This window comes from Oryctolagus cuniculus, chromosome 18 (assembly GCF_051225735.1).
Source record: "Oryctolagus cuniculus isolate XC-2025 breed Fujian yellow rabbit chromosome 18, ASM5122573v1, whole genome shotgun sequence".
NCBI classification, from domain to species: domain Eukaryota; kingdom Metazoa; phylum Chordata; class Mammalia; order Lagomorpha; family Leporidae; genus Oryctolagus; species Oryctolagus cuniculus.
Genome location: NC_142884.1, coordinates 20,735,607 through 20,747,789, shown reverse-complemented (window position 1 = coordinate 20,747,789; position 12,183 = coordinate 20,735,607). Strand labels below are relative to the sequence as shown.

The following is a 12,183-nucleotide window of genomic DNA, read 5'->3' as shown; positions in this document are numbered from 1 at the left end:
GCTTCTGGCTGCTAGCTTTGGTCTGGCCCAGCCCTGGCCGTTGTGGCCATTTGGGGAGTGAACCAGTAGGTGAAGATCTTTCTCCTTCTGTCTCTGACTTTCAAATAATAAATAAACACATCTTTAAAAAATAATAAAAAGGATGTATATCCGGATTGGTATGGTGATGGACTGCATTTTTTTATTTTTAATTTTTAAAATTTATTTGAAGGGCAGAGAGAGACAAAGAGAAAACTTTCCACTGGTTCACTCCCCAGATGAACACAATGGCTAGGACTGGATGAGATTGAAGCCAGGAGCTCAGAACTCTATCAGGGTCTCCCACATAGGTGCAGGGACCAAGTACTTGGACCATCATCTGCTGTTTTCCCAGGCGCATTAGCAGGGAGCTGCATCAGAAGCAGGAGAGTGGGGACTTGGATCTCCCTCGGTTATGGGATGCTGGTGTCGCAGGCAGTGAGTTAGCCTGCTGAGCCGCAGCCCTGGCCCCTGACTGCATGTTTGTGTCTCCACCTCCGAGTTCATATATTGAAACTGAAAACCTCAGTGGAATAGCATTTGTGTATGGGGACTTCGGGAGGTGATTATGTCATGAGGCTGCAGCCTTCATCATGAGATCTGTGACCTTATGAGAAGAGATGTGAGAGGGCTTACTTCCCCTTTCTGCGCCATGTAAGGGAGGACACCGCACCAAGATGGCAGTGTGGAGACCAGCAAGACGGCCCTCATCAGACAGCGAGTCTGCTGGCAGCTGCAGCTGTGAGAAACAGTGTGTCTTGTTTAAGCCACTCAGTCTGTGGTATCCTGTTACAGCAGCCTGCACCAAGACACAAACACACATACACTCACACACTCACACACACACACACACACACACCACTAACATGATAGCAGCTTTGCATTATTAAAAGACGAATTATCAGGACTGGCACTGTGGTGTACTGGGCTAATTCTCCTGCAGTGCTGGAATCCCATAGAACACCAGTCTATATCCCGTAGAACACCATTTCTAGTCCCTGTTGCTCTTCTTCCGTTCCAGCTCTCTGCTGTGGCCTGGGAAAGCAGTGGAAGATGGCCCAGGTCCTTGGGCCCCTGCACCTGTGTGGGAGTCCTGGAAGAAGCTCCTGGCTTCAGATGAGTCCAGCTCTGGCCATTGCAGCCATTTGGGGAATGAACCAGAAGATGGAAGACCTCTCTCTCTCCCTCTCTCTCTATCTCGCTCTCTGTCTATAAATCTACCTCTCAAATAAATAAATAAAATATTTTTTTAAAAAACAGAATTATCAAATCATCCTCAATGGGACACAAGAGCATCAAATGGAGAATAGAAAACTTATTTTTCCTGCTGAAACTTAAATAACAGTATTTTAGTATTTTAGTATTCAGTATTTCCACGAATCTGCCAACTTACAGCGTCACACACTGACTGCATTGAGCAGTGTGGCCTTTCATTTCCTGCCCATCTGCTGGGAGTTTCTTGCGTGTTGTTAATCTATTTGTCACTCCTGGTTGTGGAAACACAAAGGCATCTTTTCCCCTTGCATGTGATGTTGATAATAGATTTCTGCCAGGCACATCTGAGTAAAAGAAAAGGTGTAACCAGTACTGGAAAGGTGGTACAGTTTGTTAACACGACTGTGGCATTGTATCCACCTTGCATCTTCCTTCTAACATCTACCAGGTGCACATTTAATATAAACGACTTATATCTGCATGTATATGTTGTGAAGAGTCATTGCTAGCCTGTAGGCTTTTGGGAGAATTAGAAAGAAGCACTCCCTGCCCAAACCATGTGGCAGAAAAAGCCTGTGTTGTACAGACATTCGAACATGGCACATTACTGCCATCTGCTGGCAAGTCTGCAACGGTCTGACCTGGAACTTCGAAGAGCAGTTTGCTATCTCGTGAGACACCCTTGAGTTACTTAGACAGCAGGTTGCAATGTGGCCAAGATTATGGATGCTGGGGCCAGGATGTTTGGATGGAATTCCTAGCTCTGGCCCTTTGCAGATGGTGACCTTGACACCTGACGTGACCTCTCTGCCTTCATTCCTAATCAGGGGGCATAGTCACAGTACCTACCCCCTGGAATGGAACTAATGATTAAGATTGCCAAAGCATGGAACCCTCAGAGCAGTGCCTGGCACTGTTTGCTGTTACAATGTTCCAAAATGTAATAAATATGAGGGGATTTCAAAGTTTGTGAAAAGGAAGTTTATTTTGGTGCAATTTTCTACCCATGCATATTTCTTCACGACATGCATTTTCCATGAAGTTTTTGAAGGCCCCTCTACTTGCTAAGTGTCAGTCACAGTTCTAATAACTCCTCAAATATTAGTCCTTTCCAATTCCCTTTACAACCTTCTCGGGATAGGTAACAGCACACGCAGAGGGCTGACTCAAGCACATCACACAGTGGTACACGTGGGAGCATAACTTCCAGTGTCTTGTAGACGGCACATAGCCCTCTCCCGGACACGTGCCCGGAATTTCCACGCCCTGTGGGGATCCTTAAAGAGAGGAGAAGGTTTGGGGGAATGAGATAGGAAGGATAGTTCAAGATTCCCAGGTTCTTACAGCGCCCGCAGGTTCAGGTGGATGCTGTGTGCTACTGTGTGAGGGCGAGTAGAGAGAACTCAGCCTGCTTAGAGCCCACGCTGCTAACCCACGGGCAGAGGCCTGGAAGGCGTGGCCAGTTCAGCACCCTGGAAAGCTCCCGAGTAGGCGCGGGGAGCCAATCCCAGGTCTTTGGGCTCCGCCCCTGAGCGCCAGCCCCTCCTTAGATCCTGCCAAGATTTAAAGCTACGTGAGGTGAAGGGGCGGGTAAATCTGCTGCCTGCAGTGCCGGCAACCCATATGGCTTCTGGTTCGAATCCCGGCGGCTCTGCTTGCGATCCAGCTCTCTGCTGTGGCGTGGGAAAGCAGTAGAAGATGGGCCAGGTCCTTGGGCCCCGCAGCCTCATGGAGACCCAGAAGAAGCTCCTGGCTCCTGATCAACTCAGCTCTGGTGTTTGTGGCCATTTGGGGAGCGAACCAGTGGATGGAGGACCTCTCTCTCTGCCTATGCCTCTCTCTGTAGTTCTGCCTTTCAAATAAATAAAGAAAGAATTGAAGGAGGCCTGGAACAGATGGACACCAGCTGGGCTGTGATGCAGACACAGGACAGCCTGGTGGGTAAGAGGACTTTATTGGGATGTTAGTGGGGAGACGTGGGAGGGTGAATTTCAAGGAACAACAGACACTGGGACCAAGGAGGTGGTCACCTTAAGGTGCAATAAATTAACTTACAAAATAAATTAAAGTGAGGAGGTTCCCAGTGGGGAGGCAGCTGGGAACACCTGGGGATTTCTTAGGGGTGGAGATGGAATTGGAAAGGGGAAATAATTTCCAGCCCCTCACAAAGGGTATGAAATGAACTTTTCAAGACCCCTCTTCCCACTCTAGGCTGGGAGTCAGGGTTCCGGGGCTCCAGGAAGAGGGGGGTCCGGGCTCAGCTGAGGGTGTGAAGAGGGCGGGTTCAGGGTCGTTCCTCCAGGAAGCGGTAGGTGGGGTTCTCGTAGCCATGCCGCTGCAGTTCACGGAGCTGCTGCTCCTCCAGGGTCAGCATGGGGTCCACCTGCAGGAGGGGCGGGGAGAGGTCATGGGGCGCCGGGACCTGACAGCCCACGCGCCCCCCCCCCCCCGCACCCTTGTGCCTCTCACCTCTACCACTCCGTGGCTAATGGCCCCATGGGGCTTCTTCTTGCGTAGGAGCAGCAGGGAGAGGACAATCAGGGACCCCCCGCCTGCCCCCATGATCAGCAGGCCGGACACGGCCTCACGGGACACGCCGGTCCCCGCGGGTGCCTGCAGGGAGAAGCAGTGGAGCAGGGGACATCTGTGAAGCTCTTTTGGTGTGGCTGTGGGAGTCACAGCCTAGCCACTGACCTCTGACCTCTCCCCTTGGGTGCCCAAGAGCTCCCTCCTCTTACCAGCTCATCTCTTTGAATCTCCGATGAGTGGAAGGGAAAACCCCTTGGAATAGTCACATTCACCTGGGGGGAGAGGAGGGGAGGTGCCATGGGTCCTGGCTGTCCCCTCCCCCACCCCAGAGGCCCAAGAGGCATCCCCAGGTCCACTTCTTTCCTAGGAGCCTGAAGTCCATGTCCTCAGCCCCCTCCTCCCTCAGACCCAGGAGTGCAGCCTCCCTCTGTCCTGCAGGAGCCCACGGGTCTGACTCTCTTACCTTTTGCTCATACTGCTCCAACAGGGATGGCTTCTCTTTCCCAGGGGATGCAGCCTCTTGTTCTGTGGACCCTACCCCCCAAGTCGTTTCTCACCCTCGAGGGTACAGGGGGATGGTACCCCCTGCCCGAGGAGGGGGTCACAAAGGGCGGCAGACTGCACCCCAGGAGGCCTGGGGTTCCCAAGGTTTGGACCCGTTTCTGTTGTGGGTTCAGGAGTTCAGTGGGTTGAGTGGCTGGGCTCTACCCTGCGAGACACTCACCTTTTGGAAGGGTCATGGGGGTGTCTGCTAGCAGCCAGCGGAGGCAAGGCAGGGGTGGGGTGGGAAGAGGAGGTCTTCATCAGAGAGGGGTGGAGAAAGCCCCTCCCGGGGTGCGGAGAGAGGGCCAGGGAGCTTGCAGTGGCCCCCACAACCTCTGCCATTCCTCCCCACCCCTTCACTGCTGTGGCTGAGGGCTCCCAGATATCGGGTTAGAGATGAAGTCAGGGCCTTGCCTCCCCCAGAGTCTGGGGTTATCTACAGCCAGGCTCACTCACCGTCCTTGGAATCTGGAGGCAGCAGCCCACTCTTGTCCTCACTGCTGCCCCCAGGGGCAGGGGCTTCCAATTCGCTGGGACCCAGGCGTTCTGAGTGGAGGAGTTCCTCTGAGGGGAATAGGCTTGAAGTCAGCTGAGGCCGTAAGCACAGGGATTTCACAAAACAAAACGGGGTGGGCGAGAGCCGCCCTAGCCCTGGAGCGCTGGGGAGACCCTGCTGACAGCAGAGTCAGCCCTGAGAGTGGGTCAGCTGTAGGTGTGATCTGGCAAAGAAGGGAGTGGATGGAGACAGCCCTGGCAGGGCGGGCGTAGGATGAAGCTCCGAGAGTATGGCTTCCTCAGACACCAGGAGATCCACGTTTAGGTGAGGGACGTCCAGGAGGAAATCACAGCAGGCCTGGCAGCTGGGCAGCTCACAGTTCCCGGCATTCATGCTGACGTGGGCCCCTCCCCTCTAATCTGTACTGAGTTTGCAGTAGATGGGCAGGACCGGTGTTGTGGCACAACAGATAGAGCTGCCACCTGGGATGCCAGAACCCCATAGGGGCACCGGTTCAGGTCTCAACTTCTACTTTTGTGCTTGGGGGTGGGGGTGTCCTAAACCACCATATGTGACAGCCAGCTACCCTGCTGGAAAAGCCACATCAAGATACTCCACGGAGAAGAGAGGCGCTGATCTGACTTGGAAAGGGAGAGAGGCCTGTGTGGCAGAGACTCAGCCCCCAGAGGATCTGCTAGCGAGACATAACTGCATGTTTAACTACCAGAAGAACCGCCCAGCTGAACCCAGACTAGAGGGCAGAGTCGTGAACAAAGAACACTGGTCGTTGACTTAAATCCCTAAGTTCTGGGGTGGTTTGCGACACAGGAACTGAAATAGGTGGGAGATGTTGAAGGCTAGGGGTCAAGGTCAAGGTCTCAGCCATCTAGAAGGGGACCAAAGGCAATGGGCACTCACGGATCTGGGGCCGCAGCTCCTGAGCCAGCTGAGGGTTCTGGTCAAGGAGTCCCAGGCTCTGGTTCATCCTCTCCTCAATCACCCGAAGGTGAGTCTGCACCTGTGGGGGAGGGGGCACGACCTGTGAGCTGGGCCATGCAGGCTGGCAAAGGGGAGATGGACGTAGGGAGAAGGAAGCAGGGTCAGGAATTGGGCCGTAGATGGAAGGAACATGAAAACAGAGAAGCAGGACACAAAGAGCAGAACTACAGAAGACAGGAAGTGAGAGGCTTGGGAAAGGAAGTGAGGTACAAGGAAGAAGAGTGTCGCCAGGAAAGTGGGGCACAGGAGACAAGGTGGGTGCACAGACTGTGGCGCAGAAGACAGTGAGTAGAGGTGATTGGGGCAGAAAATCGGGTCTGGGGAGCAGGCAGAAGAGCTGGAGACAGGAAGAGAGACTGGAGGGTGTACAGCAAGGCAGGCTTCAAAGGCAGGGCTTGGTGGTCCCAGAAGTACCAAGCATTTCATGGGCAGGAAGAGAATGCCTGGGACAGAGGCCCAAGAATCTGAGGCCACAGACAGAGAAAACAAGTGTGGTTCGGGACCAAAAGGGTTCAAGGTCAAGAATGAGGTCTAAGGCACAGGAAGGAGATTTGGGGAAAGGTGGTAGAAACCCAAGGGACTGGAAACGGGAACCCATGGGACAAAGGAGGCAGGAGGCTGTGTCCCAGGATCAGGAAGCAGGAATCCAAGAGACAGGAAACGGAGTGAAGGGACGGGAAGGGGTCTTGAGGTGCTAAGAGGGGACCAGGGACAGGAGGAGGATCAGGAGCGCGCACCTGGAAGCGCATCTGCTGGGCTTTCTCAGGGTCCACGGCAGCCACGTGCTGGTAGTGGCGCAGTGTGTGTCTCTGCTCCTTCTGCTCCGCACGCAGGTAGCGCCGCAGGGCCAGCAGCACGCGCTCCGCCTGCGGGAGGGACAAAAGCTGCCCGGGGCCCGCCCCAGCCCTTCTCACCCTCTGCTCTGTGCCCCCCACGGGCCCCACACCTGAGGAGGATCCCCCTGCAGTGCTGCCAGAAAGCCCTCCAGGGCGGCCCGGCGCTGGTCGTTGATAAGGGCGATGACTCGGGTGGCGTGGGTCTCCACCAGGCGCTGTCGCTCACCAGACACCTGCTCCTCCAGGGTCTGCAGAATGGACTGGAAGTGCTGGTGAGGGCGTAGGCAGAGGGTCAGGAGAGATGAAGATGGGTGAAAGCGAGTCTGCAAAGGCAGAGCTCTGGGGACAGAAGGCTGGGGTGCAGTGGGGCTCGGCCCAGGGCAGAGCCAACTTGGGGTTAGACTAGATCAAAGGAGACTGGCCAGAAGGGGTAAGGTGCAGGGTCAGGTACAGTGGGGGTGGGACTGGGCCTGCTGGGAGCCAGTCTAAGGGTGCATACGGTAAGACTGGGAGGGAACAATCTGGGGCCAGAACTGGCTAATGGCAAAGTAGAAGGGACCAAGTATGAAGAAGCGGTCTGGGCTCCAGGTCTGGAGAGGGCCAACTTGGAGACTAAATGAGACTAACAGTGGTGAACCAAGAGCCGGAATAAAGGTAACGAGTGGGGTCTATGCAGTGAACACGGGGGCTGCCTGCTGGCAAGGTTGCTGGTCGGTGAGATCAAGAGGGGCTGAATGAGGAGGCGCCAAGTAAAAGTGAGATTAGAGAGGGAGGCCAGAGTCCCACGGGGATGAGGACAGGCCTAGAAGGATCTGGGGATGAAGCAAGGCCTAGGAGGATCTGGCTGCATCTGTAGCCGTGGGGCTTGGAGGAGGACGCCAGGGTCAGGCCTCAGAGGGAAGTCAAGTCAGGATGGGGTGAGCCTGGCCGATCTCAGTGCAGAGAGCAGTGTCAGGCAAAGGCCTGGGCCAATCGTGGGGTGGGGCCGGGTGAGGTGGGGTGGGGGGATGTAGGAAGCAGGTAGAGCCAAGTGGGGCAGGACCATGCGAGCTCTAGGGAGGACCCGTGGGGGCCAGCCTACCTCATTGAGTGCCTGTCTGTCAGCTTTAGGCAGGTTCTTGGACTGGTTGTCCGCCATGGCCCATTCACGCATCACCTGGGGTGGGGGCAGGGAGCTTCGTGATCCTGGAATCCACCCTGAGCCCATCTGGTGGGTCCCCCAGTCCCTCTCCAAGACTTTGGGAGCTCTAGGTCTCCTGAGTCCCACCGACTCGTGGGCTCCCAAGGAGGAATACGCAGAGGAGTTTAAGGTGAACAGTGCCCCGGATCAGGATTCCCACAGACCGACAGCTTCTCAACGGGTTTCTAGGGGAGTCGGAACTCCCTAGCCATCCTAGGGGGTGGTGCTGAGGGCTCAGGGTCTAAGGGGGCTTGGGGAGCCCTCGCAGGCAGGCTCAATGTGTCCCCGGGGATTCCTTGGCACTGAGGGTACTCTGCCCCAGGAGTGGGTCCCGGGCCCCCAGGATCTTCACCTCATTAATCTGGCGCATCCTCCGCTCCTCCAGGTCCATCTTGGCCCGCAGGAACCCCTCATGCTCGCTGATTTCCCCGGGCATGCCGAAGTAAACATCCACGCCGTCTGTGGGCCTTGGGGTGGGAGTGACTGCAAGACCAGGGACCAGATGAGCTGCTGACCAGCCTCCCCATCCCCTGTCCTACCTGGAGAACTACCTTCCCTAGAGCACACGGAAGACCATCATGCATCCGGGTTAGCCGGGCTGCTGCCTGGCATCATGGAAGATGTAGTTCCATTCTTGCAAAGCTTAGGATTCACTTAGACCGTCTTCCAAGCTGCCCTAAAATGACCTTTTAGGGCCTACAAATGGCCACTCCGCTTCCAAGTCCCATCAAAGCACCCTGGCCTTCTGCACTCTTCATGGGCTAGCCCTTCCTTCTCTAGCCAAAGCTCCTCCTGTCTCTTCCCTTCCCCCCAGCTGGGCCTGTGCCCCACCGTTCTCTCCTAAAGATACCCGATACCAAGGCTCCCCCAAATCGCCCTCATTCTTGGGTGGGGAGGGCTGGGGATTCAGACACTGCCTCACCTTTGCTGGCCACTTCAGGGGCATGGGAGCTTGGGGGTGGGGCTCTGTCCTCTTCCTCCTCTTCAGCCTGTGGGGGCTCCACGAAGTAGTCATCTACTGGCTGCAGGAAGGGCTCCTCCTCTTCCTCATCCTCACCTCCCTCTACTCTGCCCCCCGGGGGCCAGGCCCGGGTGGAGGGGTCACTGGGGGAGCAGCAGAAGACTTGGGCAGTAAGAACCTGGCCCAGCCCCCACGCTCCCAACCCCTGCTTCAGTAGCCTTGGGGTGGGCATGGAGGGTTCCCTCCCACTCACCCAGCGGCTGTCCCGGATGGGTCAGGGGTCACCGGAGGGGGGCAGCACACATACTCCACACCTCGGAACCGATCCGCGCCACAGGGCAAAAGCATGCCCGAGCCATGCAGGATGAGGCCTTGGGAGCTGCAGGCCTGCAGGAAGAGTGGCCCAGATGCCAGGGTTGGGGGGGCTGCGGCAGGCAGATGGGGAGCCTGGATGCCTGGGCCGTGGGGGGGCTGGTGAGGCTGAGAGCCTCAGGGATTCCTGGTTGTGGCAGAAGAGGTTGGAGGGTGGAGTTCCTAGATCCCAGTGGGCAGAGGCTTCTGGAGGTCCAGACCCCTGGGTTCTAGAAGGGAAGGGGATTCGGGGCCTGGACTCCTGGATTCTGGGGGAGTGGATTGGGGGTGGATGGGCAGGCCAGGGTTCTGACCTCCTGTGCCTCCTGATGCCTCCGGGTGGAACTCTCGCACTGGTCCATGCGTTCCTGGTGTAAGAACCGGCAGCCTTCCGGCACCAGCAGGGCCTCGCTCACAAATTCACCAGCTGGGGGATGAGGGACCCCAGGGTGAGACCCTTCCGTGGCCACCAGCCCCACCCTCCTTAGAATACACATATTTTAGCATCAGAGGCATCTCTGCTCCACTTGAGATGCAGGCACCCAGTCCCCTAAGGTGGGCCCAAGACAGGGGGCTCAGAATCTCACCCCAGGGAGGCTCCCACCTCAGTCCCCACCCCCCAGCTCGTGACTCACGCAGGCAGCGGAAAGGCACAACGTGGTGGTGGGGGTGGGCACAGCGGCCGCCCCGGGCGCCCCCGCACCAGCGCTCCATGGGGATGGCCTGTGTAGCCTGCTCCACACGCGCAATCTGCAGCTCCGGATACATCTGGTGGCCCAGAGAGCAGGTGGAAGCCATCAACCCACGGCCCCGCCCCTGCCAAGTCACCTCTGTCCATTGTCCCCGTCCCCTTTCCAGGGTAAGGACATCCCCCTAGGTCCTGCTTCTCAGGAGAGCCAGCCTTAGGTAATGAGGCCCTTGGGCCCTCTAGCCACGCCCCCTAGCAACTTTCCCATCCTCAGCCCCGGGCTCCACCTGCGCAGAAGCTAAACCCTCTAAGCCCACGTCCCCGGCTCCCCAGCAGGTTCATCTCTCCCTAACGCCCAGTCTCCTTTAAGCCCTGCGCTGCCTCTCAGGTCAAGCATTTTGCTCTTTGTGCCTTTTCACAGGCACGCCCCTGAGCCCTCCACGCTCTCGCATCGGTCTCGGCTCCTCCTGCCTGCCGCTCCCTCCTACATCCGTACTCCCTACAAAGCCCGCCACAGATCGCTAAACCCTGTCTCTTCCCTAGCTATCTTCCTCAGCGGGTGTCTTTGCGCCGTTCGCTCCCTCTTGCTGATTCCGTTTCTTCAAACAGGTTCTGCGCTAGCCTCGCCAGGCCTTGCCTCTTCGCTGGTCACGCCCCCTTAGATCCCCAGGCCTTAGCTCTGACGTCTCCCGGGACCACGCCTTTGCGAATCTGGCTTCCCTGGGGCTACTCCGCCCCCACTTTGGACCGGCTCTCCTGCTGACCACGCCCCTCCCGCAGGTCCCGCCCACCTGTCTGCAGTACTCCAGCGCGCGCTGCGGGTCCCGGAGACAGCGCCGGGAGAGCTGCGGGTCTGGCTCCCAGCGGCCGGTGCGCAGGTCCCGGTGAAGGGTTAGGCGCCCGCATAGTCCTGCCACCTGGGCCGACCCCGGGGCCTGGAGGTGGAGGCGGAGGGGACAGTAAGGGCCTGGAGGACGTTTGCAATTCGGGTCCCCCTGGTCCTTTGCTCTCTAGGACACAGCTATTCAGCCCCCCCCCCCAAGTACCAGCCCCCTCCCCCAAGCATCGCGCGCCCGCCTCCGTGGAGGCAACGTTCCCTGGGAAACAGCTCCCGTAGGGCGGGGGCGCCCCAGCTCTCCTGTTGCTATGGCGACCCGGGTCCCCCGGGATGCTCGCGGCCTTGTTGCCGCGGAGACAGGCTCCGCCCCCACCCCAGCACAGCCGCGCTGGAGCCCGAAGGGGTTAAACCTGAATCGCGGGGGAGGAGGCGAGAACCCAGGCGTTCTGGCCCCTCCTCCCTCCAACCCTATCTCGGGCTCCCATTGCAAAGATGACAAGCCCTGGCTTCGGGGCCCTGCAGGCCTGGACACCAGGTCCTTGAGAACTGGAGAGCTACACTCTGGTCGGGGGCGGTGGTGGCTGTGAGGGTCTGGGCTTCTGGGTTGTGGGAGGCAGCGATCGCTCTCGTATGGGTCCAGAGGTTGCAAGGGGCCTGGATGCTTGGCTCCCAGTGCCTCGCTGCCTGGTGGGTCCTGAATTCAGGAGGGAAGGGGCTGGGACTGGGGCGCCTTGGGTGAGCGAGGCTAGAGGGGGCGTCCCTACTTCTGGGACCTGGGGCTCGGGAGAACCCAGTTCCTATGCTAGGGGTGGGAGGGGGCTGGGGCGTCGGATGATGAGGGAGCTTAGATTCATGAATGCCTTGTGCTGTAAGGGACGCCTGGGGGCTAGCCACCTGGGTGGAAATACTGCGCTTTCTGCCCAGGACATGTCCGCGTCGGGGTCCGGAGGCCCGATCCCACCCCTGCCCCCTCCCCCACGACCCGGCCCGGCCTCACCTCGGCCGCGCCGGGGCTCCCACCGGTCAGGCTCCCGACGGCGAGCTGCGCGCGCAGAAGCAGCAGCAACAGCGGCAGCGGCTGCGGGCCCCGGCGGCGGCCCAGACCGCGAGCGGCGGGGCTGGCGGGCCCCATATCCCGGCCCTGGCTCCCTCACGTCCCCTGCACTCCCGCCTGGCCCGGCCCGGCCCCAGCGGTGACAGGAGCTCCCAGCGCCGCCGCCGCCGCCGCCTCCTCCCGCCGCCCCCGGGCTGCGCCGGCGCCGCCAGCCCCGCCCCGCGCCGGCCCCGCCTTCGCGGCCAGGACAATAGCGTGGCAGCTCTGCGCAGAGCCGAGCGGCTCGGGAACCCCGGGTGGGAGGCTGCGCGGGCCCCCGCCCCTTGAGAGTCCAGGCGTCCCACCCCCTGCAAGCGCCCAGCCAGGGGTCTGGGTCGTGAGCTCTGCCCCTGGAGTTTGGGTCCTCCCTCGGGACTCTCATCCCAGCTCTCCTCCCTCCCACCCACCATCACCTTACTGCCCCTCCAGGGATGCC

General features: G+C 58.7%; 1 protein-coding gene across 3 annotated transcripts; it reads right to left on the bottom strand.

The window, feature by feature from the left end:
• Positions 1-3,165: 3,165 nt before the first annotated feature.
• On the bottom strand, positions 3,166-11,895 carry APLP1 (amyloid beta precursor like protein 1). Of its 3 annotated transcripts, none has more exons than XM_070062473.2 (17): positions 11,652-11,895; positions 10,608-10,751; positions 9,764-9,896; positions 9,443-9,555; positions 9,031-9,164; positions 8,739-8,920; positions 8,169-8,299; positions 7,718-7,792; positions 6,747-6,905; positions 6,538-6,666; positions 5,720-5,819; positions 4,762-4,869; positions 4,487-4,513; positions 4,226-4,296; positions 3,972-4,034; positions 3,703-3,846; positions 3,166-3,616 (listed from the first exon to the last, which is right to left on the bottom strand). In XM_070062473.2, exons 1-17 carry the CDS (start codon positions 11,784-11,786, stop codon positions 3,518-3,520), a joined length of 1,947 nt encoding a protein of 648 aa, XP_069918574.1. In that variant the 5' UTR covers positions 11,787-11,895; the 3' UTR covers positions 3,166-3,517. The 3 variants fall into 3 exon arrangements, with proteins under 3 accessions (XP_069918574.1, XP_069918575.1, XP_069918576.1); XM_070062474.2 differs by having other exon boundaries at positions 4,487-4,510; positions 11,652-11,894; XM_070062475.2 differs by lacking the exon at positions 4,487-4,513 and having other exon boundaries at positions 11,652-11,894.
• Positions 11,896-12,183: the final 288 nt, after the last annotated feature.